At 36.2% G+C, this 20,281-nt stretch overlaps 1 protein-coding gene across 1 annotated transcript in view; it reads left to right on the forward strand.

Moving 5' to 3' along the window:
* LOC121413127 (calcium-activated chloride channel regulator 4A-like) overlaps nt 1–17,351 on the forward strand; it is a 32,131-nt gene extending 14,780 nt beyond the window's left edge. Inside the window, exons 3-6 of the mRNA XM_041605890.1 lie at nt 12,659–12,806; nt 14,088–14,228; nt 15,591–15,821; nt 16,324–17,351. Of these exons, the coding sequence (XP_041461824.1) occupies nt 12,659–12,806; nt 14,088–14,228; nt 15,591–15,821; nt 16,324–16,949 (1,146 nt within the window). The 3' untranslated portion in view covers nt 16,950–17,351. The remainder of the gene's footprint in view (nt 1–12,658; nt 12,807–14,087; nt 14,229–15,590; nt 15,822–16,323) is intronic.
* The last annotated feature ends 2,930 nt before the right edge of the window (nt 17,352–20,281 follow it).

Raw genomic sequence — 20,281 nt, forward strand, 5'->3', positions numbered from 1 at the left:
TACAGTCTCGGTTGCTCCACTATGGCATGCAACTACTAGACTGACAAAGTTACGTTTGCAGCCTTCATGAAACTAGTAAAAAAAAGTAAAAAACAAACAGACGGATATTATAGATCTAGGGCCTAGGCTAGATCTAGGCCTAATGTTAGACCCAAGACTAGTCTCAAAAGTTACAAAAGTTTTCCCTTAGGGGGCCTAGGTCTACTTAAACTGAAGTTAGAGTAAAGATGTCGAGAGGAATATATTCAATTTATGTTTTGACAAACAATACAAGAAAAGTAATATATGGGACTGATACACAAAAAAACTGTGCAAGTCACTCGGTTTGGGATTGAAATGTTTTGGTAATTAACAAAAATATAGATAAGTTGAATTAGAAATTCTTACCATATATGTGTGATGAATGCTCTTCTCTTACTACAATAGTTGTAATTAGTTTTAATAAAATCCAAATTTTTAAGAAAAAACAACTTTAGTCGCATTTTTGCAAGTTTGTTGCAGTGACCTCTGCAGCAATTTATCATTAAGAAGGTCACTGAAGGTCATAGCATTTGAGACTTTGGCTTAGCCATATCGCCTGACTTGAGACAAATGTCTTAAATTTTATAGAATATCGTTACGGAACATTTCTTAGGCAAGCAAAATGCTAAGACAAATTGCTAATACTTAAGCAAAAAGCTCATCTTGTTTATGGAATACGGGCCCTGGATCTTGTCATCTGATCATCTATTCTACAAGATGTTGACATGATGAGATCCGGGATCTTGTCATCTCATCATCTCTTCTAAAAGATGACGACATGACGAGATCCGGGATCTTGTCATCTCATCATCTCTTCTAAAAGATGTTGACATGATGAGATCCGGGATCTTGTCATCTCATCATCTCTTCTAAAAGATGTTGACATGATGAGATCCGGGATCTTGTCATCTCATCATCTCTTCTAAAAGATGTTGACATGATGAGATCCAGGATCTCGTCATCTGATCTTTTGCTATGAAGATGTCGACTTCCCAAGATAATTATTTCAACATCTCGGTGGCACTCTTAAGCTTCCATAGCTGAGGCAACTTGTAAATCATCAACGGCTGTCTGGAGATGATCCCAAAACTATGATGGGGCATTAGGAGGGTGATAAACAACACATAAGAGCCATTTAACATGAAAACGTGATGTAATATCAGCACACGACATCTCGATGTTATCCTTTTCTAGATCCGATTTTCTCCTCGGATAGAGATCTGGTATAATGGCAGCCAAAACTCCCCCACCCCTTCCACTGGGTCGATCGCGTCGAAAGATTTGGTATGCATCAAATCCTGTCATTACGGTGTCGTGTTCTGTTAGCCGTGTTTCGGTGATGTTTATTATATCATATGATCTTGATTGGAGGAAGGGTTCTATTTCGCCCATCTTATTTCGAAGACTTCTTGCATATGTGATACCAGAAACTTGTTTCAATGTTTGTGTATTGTGTGTTTCATGATTTGGGGGACCTGGGTTGGGTTGAATGTCGCCATGAGATAAAATATGAATGTTAAAGTTTGCGGTAGATTTGCTATAGTAACGGATGGGACAATGTACGTAACGTTTCTGGTGACGATTATGACATACTGAATGTCGTGAGACCGAGTTAGATAGTAAAGTTCCTGCAACAGAGACGAGTAGTTAACAGTATAGCGGCGCCATGGTGACCAACATATTACGTAGCTGTGCCGTTTATTATTATGCAAATGTAAAAAATGTGAAGAATGTAAGGTAACGTTCGTTGGTACATGGAGATCTATACACTGTAATAGGCTATGTAGACGAAAATCAACAGTGATTGCACATTAAAACGTTTTAAAAGTTTATTAAAAACTCACATGTATTTCAAAAATGAAACCAATCCAGGTACCACATAAAATCATGAAAATAGTAGGAGCTCTCTCTCTCTCTCCAACTGCTACCACACGACCCCCCCCCCACCAAAAAAGAAATAAAAATAAAAAAAAAATGAAATAATTTTCCAACCACATGTTCGCCGTATTTATCACAAAAATCGTTCCAAGTTAGTGTCTCATGCTCGTGCCGAACGTTGCGGGTGACTCCCTATCCCCTGCTGGGAGAGAGAGAGAGAGAGGGGGGGGGGGGTGTCTGGCTCAAGACAGTGTAAGGCTCTTGTGACTAGTATCTGCCTAAAATACTTTTGTTAAAAGACAAGCTTTCATTTCCACTTCCACTAACTATATGATAATACGTGTAACACAACTTCATTTTGATGTCAAACTGTTTCATCCCGTGTTCCATGTCTGATATGCTGTCATCCTAAGAAGATTAATTCTTAAGGTAAGATTCCCGGATAAGATTATTAATTTGTTTTGTTGTTAATAGGCCAAGTAGGGGCTATTGTATATCGCTATAACACACATGACTAGGGATGTGGTAGGTCTCACGCAGTTTTCTGACAAAATATGAAAATGTGTATAGGACAGAGATGGGATATACGTGGGCTCTATACATGTATAAGTTGCATTATCATCATAAGTATTTATCCCCCCAAGGGTTTGTAACTTCACATACACGTATGAATTCGTTTATCTCTTGGCTCATTCTAAATTTAGTATAAGTTGTTGTTAGTGTCGATCAAGAAGGAAGTGTGTATTATCATTGCAAGGATTGTTTGGTTTGTGACTCTCATTGACTTTATATGTATTCCAAAGACTAATAGTAACAGGTGACATTGTGATTAGTAGCAAGTTTTTAAGAGTACAAAAATCACAGCCTCCTCCCCTGATGTTCAAAGTATGCTAAACGATCCTCTCACCAAAGACATACTAGTTGGTGAGATAGCAGAGAGAGAGAGACTCTGATTCAGAATAAATTTGTATACGGCGTTCTTGGTGAAATAGGTAAGCCTTGCAGGTCCTTGTACTGATTAACCTGCAGAGGACCCGGCTTCTATTATTTATCATTGGAATAATTGTTTTCAAGATTTCACTGGCCACTTCTGGTATCAATTCATTTTAATTCATGGAGGTGTGGTTAATCCTTGTACCCAGGTATGAAAATACTCCTTTGCATTTTTTTTTACAATTTCACTTTGAATTTCACAATTCCGGATTTATGGTAAGGCGCCCTCTTCAAGCGATACTCAAGTCACCAATTGAATTGTTTGTATATCCCGAGCACAGACTTTTCTTGTTTGTTTGCCTGTTTGTGTGTTTGATGTTTGCTAATGTGCCTAATTCTTTCTGAAATTTCTCTAAAACTAGTTTCTAAACATTTGAAACTTATTGTAGAATTAGAAACACGTCATTTCTTCTCAAATGATAACAGCCAATCCGAAAACAGTATTTTAACGACGTCATCAATATTTGAAAATACTTTTATTGAATTCTACAGGTGAAATTACCGAATTTAATCGTGCAAATGTGTGAATAATGGGTTTTGGCGCACTTTGGGTTCATTCTGGCCCACTGTGCGACGGTGCAAACCCATTTCAGAGAAAATCGACTTCAAAGTTTACTCATTCAGTGCTAGAAAAATACATGGTTGGAAAGACCAAAACAATTGCTTGACAATGGTATCCTCATTTTCACACAAAAGCAAGGATCAGAGAAAATATCGCAAAAAGAGCTACATGCTTTTAATTTCGGTTTGAGCGGTTTACATTTGCCCCGTTCAAAAACGCCATAGGGAATTCAACAACCCTGACCGCGATTTCAATGCGCGCGGTCAGACAAAACGTCGTATCGCTTTTCACGTGCAAAGTCAGTGCAGTGCAGATGGCCGATACGACAGTTTGGCTGACCGCGCGCATTGAAATCGCGGTCAGTCAAAACGTCGTATCGCTCTGTTACGGTTAATGTTTCCAACGGGATTTTCGCATTTTATAAAAAAAAATGTATGGCATCGCCGTGCAAATCCCTTCATATCTCAGAAAATTAAATAAATTGCTGCCTGGAAATTTAGTTATGAATAGAGTACGACTTGTACTTTAATTTTCTGCAAAAATCTCAAAATTGATTTTTTTTTTGCTAAAATTGACTGATACGACGGTTCGGATGACCGCCGACGATATGTTTCATCTAAAACATCTACCGAAAGTCCCCTAATAAATTCCAAAAAGTATAATAAAACTCTTCCGTAAAACCATCGTTACCAGGGACTTATTATATTTCATTTCTTTTAAAACATTTAAACATTCATGAATACTTATTCTACCTTCACATATATTACAACTTTCTTAACTTAATTGAGGAATATCCTTAAAGGACAAGTCCACCCCAACAAAAACTTGATTTGAATAAAAAGAGAAAAGATCAACAAGCATAACACTGACAATTTCATCAAAATCGGATGTAAGATAAGAAAGTTATGGCATTTTAAAGTTTCGCTCATTTTCAACAAAATTGTTATATGAACGAGTCAGTTACATTTAAATGAGAGAGTTGATGACATCAATCACTCACTATTTCTTTTGTAATTTATTATATGAAATATGAAATATTTTCTCGTCATTGTCATGTAAAATGAAGTTTCATTCCTCACTGAACACATGGAATTCCATTATTTTAACATTTTGTGCTTCAGGCAAGGAGGTCCTAATCGTCAAATTCGTAAAAATTGAAATATTGTATAATTCAAACAATAAAAAACAAAAGAAATAGTGAGTGAGTGACATCATCGACTCTCTCATTTAGATGTAACTGGCTCTTTCATATAACTATTTTGTTGAAAATAAGCGAAACTTTAAAATGCCACAACTTTCTTGTTTTACATCCGATTTTGATGAAATTTTCAGCATTGTGCTTGTCTGATTTTTCTCTATTGATTCAAATCAACATTTTTCTGAGGTGGACTTGACCTTTAAGGAACAAAGAATTTTCATTAACAATAGCTTCACTCAATGAGTATAAGTTGTCATAATACGTTCCAATCTTCTTCAATATTTCCTTTCTATCCTTAATGATGTGATTATCGTCATTATATAATTCTTTTATCACACTTTTTCGTTTATTAGACTTCAATAACTGTTCATATTATTGTGATTTTTGTTCTCCTTCCTCAAACCAGACTGCCCTTGAACGAATTTTTAAACCTTGTCGACTATAATCATATAATTTGTTCAAATTAGATTTTTTCTCATCAATGTCATCAATTATATTTCTTAATGGCTGAGACAAAAGTTTATTTTCTAATTCTTCTATTTCTTTCTCTATTTTTTTAATTTCATTTTTTCTGACTTTTGCCTTTTCTTTTGTATAAGTATTAATAAACTGTCTCATTTTCATTCTAAAAAAATGATTATATATATATATATATATAATATATATATATATATATATATATATATATATATATACATACATATACATACATATATAGTGAGTTTTGTATTCTTGATGAAGACGCGAGGTGCAAATATTTTTTTTTCTTCTTTTAAGTCATATTAATCATAAAATATAGAAAAATTAAGTGAAATTCTGAATGTTATATATACATCTGTATCAGTAAAATATTTATGTGTACATACGCCATAATGACTTATTACAATACAATATTATACAATATTAAATAATTAACACTTGTGTCCCCTCCTTCGCCTGCCACCCCCTCTCCCGCTAACTAGGATTTTAATTCCTCTGTTTTCCCCTTTCTTGAATTATGTTTTTTTTTTCCTGTTGTCCGGTAATCAGGGGATAGACCTCGATAGGCCATATTGGCTTTCTGTCTTTCCCCCACATCCGCCGTACAGCGGAAATCATTGTTTTTATTTACTGTGTTTTACTATCTGTTTATGACTTTATACTTGTCAATATCTGTTCTGTTGTATAGGAATTTTATTTGTATTTACGTATTTATGTATTTTTGTATTTTAAAGAGGTGTGAAATAAATGAATCTGAATCTGAGGTTTGCGTCGAAAAATTGGAGAATACTTGGTTGGAACTGCAATGCATTACCTCTTTCTCTCTTTTGTCTCATCCGTATCCAACATGCGGAATGTAATATCGTTATATATACCGTGTGAGTAAAAAAAATCAACAAGTTAGGGTATAAATATTATATAAGGCTGGAAATAGCATTTTCTCCAAAATATGATGATAACCATATTTTATGTTATATGTCTTCAAGCTTGGATAATCATTAGATATTAATTGCAGTGATGTAAATTTTGATTTACGCCAAGGTAAGGCATGATTGTAAAAAATCATTCCAGTTGCAAATAATATCATAATCCTCATGACTTAGTGAACATTTTTGCAAATCCCTTTTCAACAAAATTAACTTTAGAATTGATACTAAAATGTGTCTATTAAACAATTATAATGTAAATTATTGAAAAGGTGTTTAAAATGGATTTTAATGTCACCCTTGTAATATTATGACATAATTGGCATCTGGATCATTCATTGCTGTCATACCTTACTTTGGCGCAAAACAAAGTTTACATCACTGCAAAGAATACCTCATCCAATCGTTAACACATGCTACATGAATATGGTATCAAACTGGGAGAGCGTACCCTTTGCCATATATAATAATTATGTGTTAATGATACACTTTAGCCTTATATTGGAGAATTATGAGGTGTCATTTTTTTTACTCACACTTTATATATATTCATATATATATATATATATATATATATATATATATATATATATATATATATATATATTATTTTATATTATATATATATTATATATATATATATATATATATATATATATATATATATATACATATACATATATATATACACAACAAAAAAAGTAAGTCCCCTTGAACAAACATCAATAATTTCCGAACCAATGCGAGTTTTTGATATATATTTACATGAGCGTGTTTAGGTAATTTTATAAGCTACCTTCTGAGTAAATGTTATTGACGTATTTTACGTCATGCTTCAGTGAGCACGGTCAGAAGGCAAAAATGTCACTTTTCTTAAGTCACAATCAAAATATCATTACTTTGATTCCATTTTATTGGAATTGATTCCATATTCCCATCATGTAAAATAGTCAGAAGGCTTGTAAAAGGTACTTTCTAAAAGACGATGCAACTTTTTTGGCTAAATTTCACGGTTGAATAAACACAAGTCCACATTTGTTATGAGTGGATTTTTACACATTTTTATCAATACAAATGATAGAATATGGTGGCAGTTATTTTTGAGAAGAGTATTTTCAACAATATTCATCGTTTCACGGTTCAATGAACACTTATTAAAAAACAAAAAATACGATTTTCAAATATCATAGGCAAGTATTGTTTCATTTTGGTAACTGAAACTGATCTTTTATCAGCTTTTTCGTTATGTTCATGACCAATTAACATGTTTCAATGATTCAAATGCGTATGCGCGCCGATATTGCAATTTTGCACATTTGTAAAATTTAATTCAACAATCCTAATAATTAGATTTCTCCCCTACCTTCAAATTGGATAAGCTAATGAAAGGCAATAGTTCTTGCATTACATCATCATAATGATAATAATGAGTATCAATGGTGCAATATTGAAATCTTGAATTAAAGAAGATTACATGTCAACAATTGTCATTATTAATTGTCAAAATTAATTCAGCATGCAAAGAGTTAAACATTCACGCTTGGATGAACATGTGGAATGTGATTAGTTCTTTTTTACGTTATTGGAAAAGATGCAATTTGTAACTATGAATATCTGTTACAAATCTCCTTGCATGGTTCATTTGATTTGATTTTTATGAAAATCCCGAAGTTTAATGCATCAGTGAGCACACAATTTTTGAAAATTATGCAAATGAGAAGAAAGTTCAAAGCTTTGGCCCCACTCTGTGCCGTATAGAATTGTTATTTTGGTGTGCGCGCCTTTCGGATAGTGTTACTCTGAAGCCATGTGCGAAGTTTCATGAAATAACTGTCGGTAGAAGCAACAGATACCGTCCAATGAACAAACCCTCGTGTCATATTTGTTAAATGTTGATCCTCTCTCATAGGCTTGCGTACATTATGGGTGCATATGTTTAAGAATAAGTAATCCCTTATTCAATATGGTGGAACTTTTTTTCGAGGCTGTCTTTAGCAATGTCATTTGGCAGTAATGTTTATCAACCTATGGGCAGAATTCTGTGCAAAAATGAAATCGATTTGTTTATTTATGGATGAGTGAGCACGCATCAAAGAGGAAAATGAGTATTTTCAATGTCACAGACTCATTTTAAAGGGTAATAAGGTGAATATTTGGGGCAATTTCGGTTTCAAATGTGACTTTAATTGCTGTTGTTTTTATCATCCATCATTTCTATCACCACACACTTTCCGAACTTTTAACATTTTCATGGTTGAGCGAGCACATTCGAAAACTTAGAATGAATACTCTTTATACTGCATAAATGTATTCTTTTCCTAACTCTTATGATCAGTTTTACTTATTGACAAATCAGTGAAGGATCCAAAATTTAAATAACCTTTTAATATGACCTAACAAGCTGTAGATGATACTACCAAAAATCCCCATGATGAGACGTCACAATACAGGGGCCGCGGAACGGTTTTCAAAATGTGGGGGAGGGACTGAGCCAAAAGTGGGGGGGGGGGAGGGGATGACCATACAAATAATCACAATCGTATGGTCATTTTAATTTTTTGTACATGCTTTTGGAAAAAAGTGGGCGCCTCCCGACCCCCGCTTCTGTGGCCCCTTCAATATTGTGCTCACTCAACCATGAACAAACGATATCAAAATTGTGTGTAAAGTGGCTAATCGATGGCGCATACATTCGTAATTCCGAAGCTTCGTAATTCCGAAGGTTCGGTTATTCCGAAGGTTCGTATTTCCGAAGGTTCGTAAATCCGAAGGTTCGTAATTCCGAAGGTTCGTCAATCCGAAAACGAAATAAGGTTCGTAATTCCGAAGGTTCGTTAATCCGAAAACGAAATAAGGTTCGTAATTCCGAAGGTTCGTTAATCCGAAAACGAAATAAGGTTCGTAATTCCGAAGGTTCGTTAATCCGAAAACGAAATAAGGTTCGTAATTCCGAAGGTTCGTTAATCCGAAAACGAAATAAGGTTCGTATTTCCGAAAATGAAAATTATTCATTTTGGTAACAAAAATGATGTTGTCATTACAAGATTACACGATATTATGCAATGATAGTAATAACGATCGATGATACATGTGTGTGTTGTGGCCAAAAGCATGTATTTCATTAAGAATATAGGCGCCCTGATCAAGCATAGGCTAATTTCGATTTTATCTGAGCAATTGCTGCCTAAGCAAATGGTTTAAAGATGCAGGGGGTCAAGTGTGTTGGTCGCGTGCGAGTAACCTCTAGATGATAGGATTTGTATTGGAGGGGATGTCATTTTTAATAACAGCTTCTGCTGGTAATAAAATAAAAAATAATACTAATAATGATCCTTGTGAGATGTTGAAAGCGCGAATTGCAAGCTCAAACTAGTAGACATTTCATGTAACAAGACGTAAAGTGAGTATTCGGAGCATTTTTTGTAATCGTGAGAAAGATGTGTATCTTCCTAAAGAACTAATGCGAGGGCAAGCTGTAATATGTTTATATACTGACCTGGGGCCCGTTGCATAAAACTTTTTACCTGAGAAAACTCAGGTTGTTTTTACAGGAGTTTTTGCCCTGTGCTAAAGTCATGCAGTGGCGGAAATCAGACTAACCTTAGTTTTCAGTTTTTACCAGAGTTTTCTCAGGTAAAAAGTTTTATGCAACAGGCTTCAGAAAGTAATTTTTTAAGGACTGCATTTAGTGACTCATGAATAGAATATATATCTCACGAACTAAATAATGAGAGCGCGAACCGCAAGCTTAAAATTTGTGATATTCCAACCTGAAAACTGGACATTTTAAGCATTCTTGTAAAAATGATAATAATAATGGCTGGGAGAACAGTTTTCAGAACTGAAGTGGCTTCCCTGGGTAAATGATATCTATATCAATATTATCATTCTAGGAATACATGAAATTTCCAAAAGTTTGAGCACGTGATTCGCTCGCAACATCTCACAAGGATGCCCTTTTAACAGTAATTACTCAAAAAGGCGAATTTTACATCTTCAGATTTGATTTTTTCCCCAAACCGCTTGCTCGCTACGCTCGCAGAAATGAAACGTAAATATATAACTTTAGTGATCACTTAAAAAATTTTGCTCAATTTAATTACTACAAAACACATAACCTGTTTACACAGGTGATAATCTCATGGTGAAAATATCCGTTTGCACCAAATTGCCCCTATTGGCCCCTTTTTTTTGCTTTGCCCCCCCCAAAGAAAAAAAATAGGAAAATACGTTCCGCCGCCATTGGTTGAAACACGCATCGTCTTCATAGCTAACTGCAAAAAGTTCTTAAAATGTCCCCTTTAGATCAGGTCTGTGGTTATATATTTTAAATTCTGTTCGCACTTCTTGCTCGCAGTTAGTATCTAAATTTAGTTACATAGGCATCTCGTTTTAAAGATCACTAACATATCGCCCATCATATTAAAAAACTATATAGCTCGCATTATTTAAAAAGGGTTTATCATGTTATTACATATTTACTTTACTTTATAAGTATAAAGCTAATTATTGACTGTTAGGACTACCCTTTCAAAGAAACAAACAAAAATCAACTTTAAGCTGCCGATCGAGGAAAATATGGCTGAAAAAAAATTGCCCCCCCCTCCTATTTGACGAAAGCTGGATCCGCCGGGAGGGAGGCAGGGGGCACTTGCACCCCAAAAATGAAATAAAAAACAGGGAAATTAATATTTTCCAAAATGGGAAAGTTCCTTTTTCAAAAATAAATATGCCGTTTTTCATGTTTTTTTCGAAATGAAATACTCTTTTTAAAGTATACAAGTTAAGTTTTCAGGCTGGAATATTGCAAATTTTCAGCTTGCGCTTCGCACTCTCATTCGATTGGTGAAATATGCACCCTAAAGAGGTCACTAAATGCTTTCTTTAACAGGTTCCTTTTCTGGTCAGTATGTTTAAGCTCGCGTTTTGCGCTCGTGTTCATTCTTTAGTTAGATGCACATCTTTTTAATGACAGCAGAAATCTGCTCGGATTTTTAAAAACTTATTTTCATTTTTATTGAAATACCCTAAAGTTTTAGCTTGTGATTCACGCTCGCAACACCTCGCAATATTGCCATTTTAAGAATAATTGACCCCCAAAACGTTTTACAACTTCACCTTTGAATTTGTTTTACCAAGCCGCTCGCTCATTATACTCTCTCCCGAAAAATAAAGCCTAAACATATATTTTGCCATAATAAGAAGTCACTTCAACATAGTTTTTCTCTACTTAATCACTATCAAACACACGACTTCAAGCAGATGATAATCTTAAGGTAAAAATATCACCAAAGTGCCCATTTTGACGTATGAGTTTCATTTTTTGGCTTTACCTCCCAACGAAAATTCTTTCGGCCGCCCTTGCCTTTCCATCCTCATAATAATTGAACGGCAACAGTGTCCCCCGCCCCCCTCCCCTTGCCTCTGCTTTCCCGCTTTTCATTTTTCGTATTAACGAACCTTATTTCTAATTGCTGATGTGGTTTACGGTACACCATGTGGAGTGTTATAGAAGCAGTGGATAGAAGAGAAGGAAGTGGATAGGCGAGAAAGTGGAGATTTGAGAATAGAGTATTCTTTCTTGAGAATAGTCCTGAAAAGGACTGTAAACCAGAAGGAATGTTGAGTGAGAACAGCTTGAGTAGTAGAGCTGATGAGGAGATGCTGGCTTGCGTCATCTCTACTCGCCGACGCAAGCCAGCATCTCCTCATCAGCTCTACTACTCAAGCTGTTCTCACTCAACATTCCTTCTGGTTTACAGTCCTTTTCAGGACTATTCTCAAGAAAGAATACTCTATTCTCAAATCTCCACTTTCTCGCCTATCCACTTCCTTCTCTTCTTCTATCCACTGCTTCTATAACACTCCACATGGTGTACCGTAAACCACATCAGCAATTGTACATGCCACCATGCAAACCTTCAAACAACATCGAACCTTATTTCGTTTTCGGATCAACGAACCTTATTTCGCTTTCGGATCAACGAACCTTCGGAAAAACGAACCTTATTTCGTTTTCGGATCAACGAACCTTATTTCGTTTTCGGATTTTCGAACCTTCGGAATAACGAACCGTCGGAATTACGCCACAAATGTTCGGATTAACGAACCCTTTTCCGTTTTCGGATTAACGAACATCGAGGTATAGGCAATTTCCGTGTTTCGGAATTACGAACCTTCGGAATTACGAAGTGTAACCAATGATGGATAGTAAAACAGCATTAACACCATAAAATTCACCTAAAAAACTTTTGCCCAACTTTGTATTTGCACAATCTGAAAACGACTCTCAAAAATGGTCATTTTTAATTCAATCTTTAATCACTCATGCGTGACTCAACCGATCAATTCCATTTTCCCCAGCAGTTGCTTAATGAGTGTAGAAAACCACCTATCAAATATCATATCTCAAAATGATTCCGTTCAAAAGTTACAGAAATTTGATTTAGCGGGGACTTACTTTTTTGTTGTGTATATTTGTGTGTGTACATGTTGTGAACAATGTATTTGCGTACAGTTTTCGCAGATTTACTCATCGTTTTCATTTGATGTTTTCCACATTTACACTTACGATTTTTTTTCTTCTGCAATTTAATCAAGGAGGTGAACTTTTTGGGGGGGCAACGAGTCGAAGGTATATATGCTCAGGTTCAACAGAATTATCTTCCTGTACTCAATGCCGAGGTCACCGCTAGCATTTCGGATAGCGCTCAAACGCACTCTGTGGAATTATTGGACAACGGGAAAGGTGAGCCGATTCCTCAACAGCCATTGATGTAATCCTCTAAAATACGACCTTGTGCACTGTGACGTCATCATTCCGCCATCTTTATAACGGCTGATCCCATTGGTTTCACAGGCCTAATTCATTCCCCATAGACTCATGTGTTAAATTGGCACTTTAAAAAATTCATAAAAAATAAGGATGAAATTCGGGGGTCGAATGTTTACTACCAGTGGATAGGATATATATCTGGCAATCCATATCTGACCAGAAAAGGGTCCCTCGACCGGCTCATTTTAAAAATAAATTGGCGTGTTTGAAGACACCTTCGGGGGGAGCAGATTCATCACCTCAAATAGCAAAATAGCCCTAATCCTTCCGCCAGTCAAAATATAGTCCAAAATTTGTGATATTTCTTCCCAATTTGGGAAAAGGAAGTTCAGTAATTACCAAAAATAGAATCAGTGTTAGATGGACAATCATATGCATACACTTTGTCAATCAGCCATATCAAAATAAAAAAAATAGCAATGGGTTGGCTCGAATGAATATCTCTTGCTTTCCCGACGTTAATAGGCCCGTGAAACCCATTGTCTTGCCTGCGCTGGCGATCGGCAGCTGATGGCGCATCTCTGACATCTCCGTTAAATGGGTAATCCCATTTCATCTCAGTGAGGGCGTTGTAAGAATTTGCCGTTATATGCATACTGTCTATTCTGTTCAGCAACAATTAGAATAGAATATGCTGTTTTTAAAATATATGAACCCAGTTCATGAAATTTGGACATATTATGTACTTAAGTGTTACTGAACATCCTGCGTATGTTTCAGGTCACATGAACAAGATTAACTTCGTGTCATTTAAGGTATATGAACTTTGGCCATGTTGGGGGTATTTTCTAGATGCTGTAATAACTAAAAGTTTATGAATCTAGTTCTTGAAATCTGGATATTAAAGGGTAATCTAGTATCACTGATCGTCTTGTAGGTTACATGATCAAGGTCAAATGTCATTGAGGGGGTAATTAACATTGTATTTCATCTTGTCTCATTTATTACATGAACGATATTTGTTCTGAATAATTATTCAGTAGTCTTTTTAAAAGTCAGCACTGCTGCAGTAATGAATCGTATACTGGTTGGGCCTTTTCTTTGTTTTGGTGGAGGGGGGCCGGGGTGGAGGCAGGTGCTACATTCAATTTTTTATGAAAAAATATTTTCTTGTTGGATTTGCCTTCGTGGCTTCGTATTTCTTTCATAAGAAGCTAAAACCTCTTAATTGTTGTTTTAATTTCTACTCATCAGATCCGGACATACTCAAAGACGATGGGACCTATTCAACGTCATTTCAAGAAATCACAACTAACGGCAGATATAGCGTTAAAGTCGATGCAATAGGATTCGAAAAATTTAATCATTCAGTTGAAACCAACGGAACGATAAAAGGTTTGATATAGTATATAATTTTTAAATCCTTTCAATGATGACATAATCCCATAATGGTTGCATTAACCCTATCTAGGCCGGGGGGGGGGGGCCTCCGAGCCCCCCTCAATGAGTCGCGCGATATTTTCGCAGCGCAAAATTTTTTGATCGCGCTGCTCGCTGACTTTTGACTTTCAATTGTCTTGAGCAATTTTTGAGACCAATTTTGCGTCACCCGGGTACGTGGTTCCGAAATTACGCAACGAATTTCATTTAAAAAATAATGAAAAACAAAGGGTCCAAATAACAAAGAAATGCAAAAGAAATTGCAAATAACAATATACATTAAAAAAATTATCTAATATCACAATTTTTTCATGTACACTTGCTAAGAACATCTCAAAGAGTGTCTATGCCAAAAATTGGAACATTTGGAGCTTTATTTATGGAGTTAGAGGAAAGAGTATGATTTCGCATACTAATTACGCATAAATTAACATAACTACTTAATAATATTTCGCATGAAATAAATTACGATACAATCTTGTAAATTATATCCCAGACAACCTGCGTGCCAATTTTCGGCGCGATCGCGCGGTCGACGTCCGAGATCTCAAGGCCATCTGAACTCCCAAAATACCCCGGCCTAGATAGGGTTAACATCAATTTCAAAACACATTTTCAATAGTTTACATTATAACTGTTTAATGAATACTTTTTGTATCAATTCTCAAGTAAATTTCATACCGGTGTGTTGGCTCAGTTGGTAGAGCGTCCGTCTCACAACCGGGAGGTCGGGGGTTCAAACCCCGGCCGCGTCAGACCAAAAGACGTTAAAAGATGGGAGTTGCTGCTACCCTGTTTGGCGTTCAATGATTAAAGGGATAGAACCTCGTCGATCTGGCGCTGCACAGTGGCTGCCGGGCCAACGATCAATTGGGCAAAGTAAATTTTCGGAGTATATAATTTCATGTCTATTTCGAACAATAAATTATGGATTTTCATTTTCAAAAATGGATTTGTAAATATGTTTACTAACTCATGTAGTATTATGACATAATGAACATCTGCATTCATTTATTGTAGTCATGCCTTACCCTGGCGCAAGTCAAAATCCGCATTACTGCAAAGAATACTGATCATCCAAGCGTTAACACATACCGCATAACTGTGGTATCAATTTAATTGGGAAAAGATACTCTTTCCATCCATATATAATGATCATGCGTTCATGATATCTTTTTCTTTAAGATGGGGATTTGAGAGATGTCAATTTATTTTTTTTACTCACGCGATATATGGGGTAATGTGTAAATATTAAAAATCTAGGATCTGTCAAAACATATATGTCAAGCCAAGATACCCATATTTTTTTGGTTTTAGACACAGTAAAAAGATCAGCTGAATCTGACACCATCGATACCGCAGCAGTGCCATCATTCATGCGTACAGTATCAGGAGGGGTCTTCAAAGTTATAGGCTACACGCCGAACGCTCCGGACATCCTGCCACCTTCCCGCATCCAGGACCTGGTGTATACCTCATTCTCCTATCATAACGGCTCTGTGACACTCAGCTGGACTGCTGTAGGAGATAACCTACACCAAGGAATGGGTAAAGATTATAATTGTTTTTTTTTGTCGACAGGGGGGGGGGGTGAGTGTTCAGAGGGTATAGGTTGAGAAAGGGACATAGGGACATTGTATTTTTGCATTTTAAGATTAGTTATTGAAATTACCCTTTTGCAAAGGGAATATGTTTTCTCTTCTTCGGAGAATCATGTGGTTTTTTTAAGATGCACTTTGCAGTTTCATTGTACACTCTAATAAATGAAGTGCTAATTTAGCGCTTAATGTCATTGTAGTTATTGCACTTTGAGTGCTGATTTAGTCATTGAATTTGAATTTGAACTAGAAAGTCAGCACTCAAAGTGCATTCACTATACAAGGAGTAAGTGCTAAATTGTAAGCACTTCATTACTTCATGTTTAGAGTGCAAGGATCATACCTATATATGTTCATACTTAGCATAAATGAAACCAGCTACGTTTGAGATCGTTGAGCTTTACCCCGGGGCTTTACAAAATCAAGTAATGTATCTTTTCTTCTAATCAAAGCACACAGTTACGAACTCCGCTATTCAACGAACTTCACGTCTATTCGAACGAATTTCAGCAATTGCGATGAGATCACGCAAGATGAACTGGTCCACGGGAACATCTCCAACATCAACCCGCCAGGGGTTACCGAAACCATCACTGTTACTCTTCCCGAAAGTGGGCAGGATCGTCTGTACTATTTCGCAATAAGGGCTTGGGACGAGGCCGGGAATGTAGGGGATTTGTCCAACATCGTATCCTTGTTCTTCATCCGTCCTTTACCGGTGTCCACAGAAGCAACCACAGAAGGTACTCTGTCCACTGAACAAACCACCAATCAAACTGAACCAGGTGATCTGTCAACTGAAACAATTTCGTCGGAGGAGTTGACCACGCGTCAAACTACGCCAGATCAAGAGAGGAACCCAGAAGAACCAAACAAAACGGCCATGATTATCGGCCTGTCATGTGCGGGGGGTGTGGTCGTACTTGTTCTGGGTGTCATCCTATGCATCTACTACCGGAAGACGCATGTGGCGGATATGAAATCCCAATCTACGGATTTAGTACAGGACAACTTCCAAGGGGTCCAGGTGGTACGATACACCGCAACCTACGACAATCCTGCTTACTCTACTAATTGATTTACGCTCCAACTTACCTTAATGGAAAGAATGAATCAACTGATGCAACTAAGAACACGTGATATTAATAAATAGCATGAATTAATAACTCCAGATATGATAGTAACAAGCCAATCCAACTTAAAACAGAATAATTTCATTCCAGTCAAAAAATGAATTCCCTTTTGATTTAGATCATTCACTAACTATTCTCCATACCCCATCCCGACAACATCATGACTATAGCAGTATAGCTACAAGAGTAGGCCTATGTTAAATGACGTTCCTTTTGTCGATTAGATAAATTCACTCTTGTTGAGCATTATTATTGAAAACCCAACCAAAGTGCTAATCTGACTTCAAATAACGGAAACATAAAAGTACTTGAAGTAACAATAAGATGTACTGTGAAACTTCACGCTAGTATACATGCGCATATGTATACACCCATGACGTATATGGTGGATTTCTTTTGCGGATAAAACAGAATGCTAACAAAAACTAATGTTTATTGTTTAATTTAATGTTTTGTCGATTACTATTAATATATTAATAGTAATCGACAAAACATTAAATTAAACAATAAACATTAGTTTTTGTTAGCGTATATTAATAGTAATCGACAAAACATTAAATTAAACAATAAACATTAGTTTTTGTTAGCATTCTGTTTTATCCGCAAAAGAAATCCACCATATACGTCATGGGTGTATACATATGATCACGATAAAAAAGTCCCAGAGGTGACCTTGTAATTCGATGAATTAAAAAATATGGTGCGCCATCTTTCTGTTGCAGCGAGCAGGCCAAATTTCTACCTTCTAACCATATAGACGACTATAGGCCTATTACAGGGGGAATTCCCTAGTGGATGAAACACCAGCCCAAACTCTTCGATAGCAAATTATTTTCACTAGTATGCATGTTTCAGTCATCAAGAGATCAAAAAAACTGAACTTAAAGAACAAGTCCACCCCAACAAAAACTTGATTTGAATAAAAAGAGAAAAATTCAACAAGCATAACACTGAAAATTTCATCAAAATCGGTTGTAAAATAAGAAAGTTATGGCATTTTAAAGTTTTGCTTATTTTCAACAAAATAGTTATATGAACGAGCCAGTTACATCCAAATGAGAGAGTTGATGACATCACTAACTCACTATTTCTTTTGTATTTTATAATATGAAATATGAAATATTTTGATTTTCTCGTCATTGTCATGTAAAATGAAGTTTCATTCCTTCCTAAACACGTGGAATTCCATTGTTTTAACATTTTATGCTTCAGGCAAGGAGGTCCTAATTGTCAAATTCGTAAAAATTGAAATATTGTATAATTCAAACAGTAAAAAACAAAAGAAATAGTGAGTGAGTGACATCATCGAGTCTCTCATTTGGATGAAACTTGCTCATTCATATACCTATTTTGCTGAAAATACGTGAAACTTTGAAATGTCATAACTTTCTTATTTTACATCCGATTTTGATGAAATTTTCAGCATTGTGCTTGTGTGATTTTTTTCTATTGATTCAAATCAACATTTTTCTGAGGTGGACTTGACCTTTAATGGTTATGTGCAAGACTACAGAGGGGGTTTAAATTGTGATTAGTACATCATCTGTGTTTGTATACCGAGGCTAGGCTGTGTTGTCTAAAGTTTGCCTCTGCGTTTCATGTGTTCGTGTGTTTTTGTATATAACCATTACCAACGAGCACTGCTGTATTCGTGTATAGCACCCACTACATGATACTAAACATTAGATAGGCCTTGATTTATTGCAATTGTGAAATTGGTTCATGGGTAAGGGATGGAGAACAGAGAACTTCAGAGTTTGACTGAATAGTGGTGGATTCAAGAGGGAGGGGGGGGGGGGTAGAGAAAAGCATGGTAAGTATGTCGGGGGGGGGGGGGGGTGGCTGAGAATGAGTGCTACTACTATCTTGTTTTAACTTTTACTCATTTCTAGCCAGATCAGCCCCCATTCCTTTAGAATACAAGCCATCTACCCCCTCTCTCTCTTACACCCCTTGTCATAGGAAGATGTGAATGTATAGTATGCTTGTATGTTAATTCTCATTTCTTTTTATCTCATTTAACTCATATGAATCTGGTATGTATAATTGTGGGCAGTAATTGCATCCAGTGTGCACACTATGCATATCTATAATTTTGCATTATAGGATGTTGAGCCAGGGCTACATTGCATCCATTGTTGAGCTATATACAGGCAGGTAGGATGTGTGTAAAATATAGGGCACTAGACATATAGGAGTAACATTAAAATTGGTCATTACATAACACATATGTATATTTCATGCATTTCTTTATGATAAAGTGAGTGAACAGATTTTAAAGAAAAGCCAGAAAGGTAAATTAAAAAGAAACCTTCATGTGCCAAATTAAAAAGGTCGCACGGGCACAATCACAACTGGCAGGCAAAAGATATTAATTCGAGCCAACCCATTGCTCAATTTTTAAATTTGATATTGCTGATTGGCCAAAATGAATGAGTATGACTGACAATCTAACACTGATTCAAGGGAGGGTACCTACTGAACATACTTTTTTCCAAATTGGAAAGGTATTTTACCACTATGGAACTTTAATTTTACTGGCGGAAGAATAAGGGTCATTTTACTCTCTCAAGTGATGAATAGTAATAGGCCTATAGTCTTGCTATAGGGCTCACAGGCCTAATTCATTTCCCATAGACTCGTGTGTTAAAGTGGCACTTAAAAATAATTCATAAAAAATTAGGAGGAAATTCGAGGGTTGAATGTTTACTACCATTGGATAGGATAAATGTCTGACATTCCACATCTGACCAGAAATGGGTACCTCGACCGGCCGTTCATTTTAAAAATAAATCAGCATTTATGAAGACTACACCTGACGGGACAAAATTCATCACTTGAAAGAGTAAAATGACCCTAATTCTTCCGCCAGTAAAAATATAGTTCCTTTGTGTTGATATATCTTTCCACTTTGGAAAAAGTAAGTTCAGTAGGTACCCTCCCTAGAATCAGTGTTAGATTGTCAGCCATATTCATTCATTTTTGTCAATCAGCAATATCAAATTTAAAAATTGAGCAATGGGTTGGCTAGAATGAACATGGCCTGCCAGTTGTGATTAGGCCCGTGCAACTTTTAACCAGACTGTGTCCTTCACAATACACCGGGCAGCTTGCCTACCGGTCTTGCCAACCAACCGCGCATAAAAACGCCCTTCCCAGCCCAACTACAGTACTCTGTATTACCTCTCAAACTTTACTTATTGCGTAAGATGACTCTTCGACCTCACCAAGCGGGTCTGGTGACTAGTTCATGGACAAAGTACGCCGCCTGATCTGT

This window comes from Lytechinus variegatus, chromosome 4, assembly GCF_018143015.1.
Source record: "Lytechinus variegatus isolate NC3 chromosome 4, Lvar_3.0, whole genome shotgun sequence".
Classification (NCBI taxonomy): domain Eukaryota; kingdom Metazoa; phylum Echinodermata; class Echinoidea; order Temnopleuroida; family Toxopneustidae; genus Lytechinus; species Lytechinus variegatus.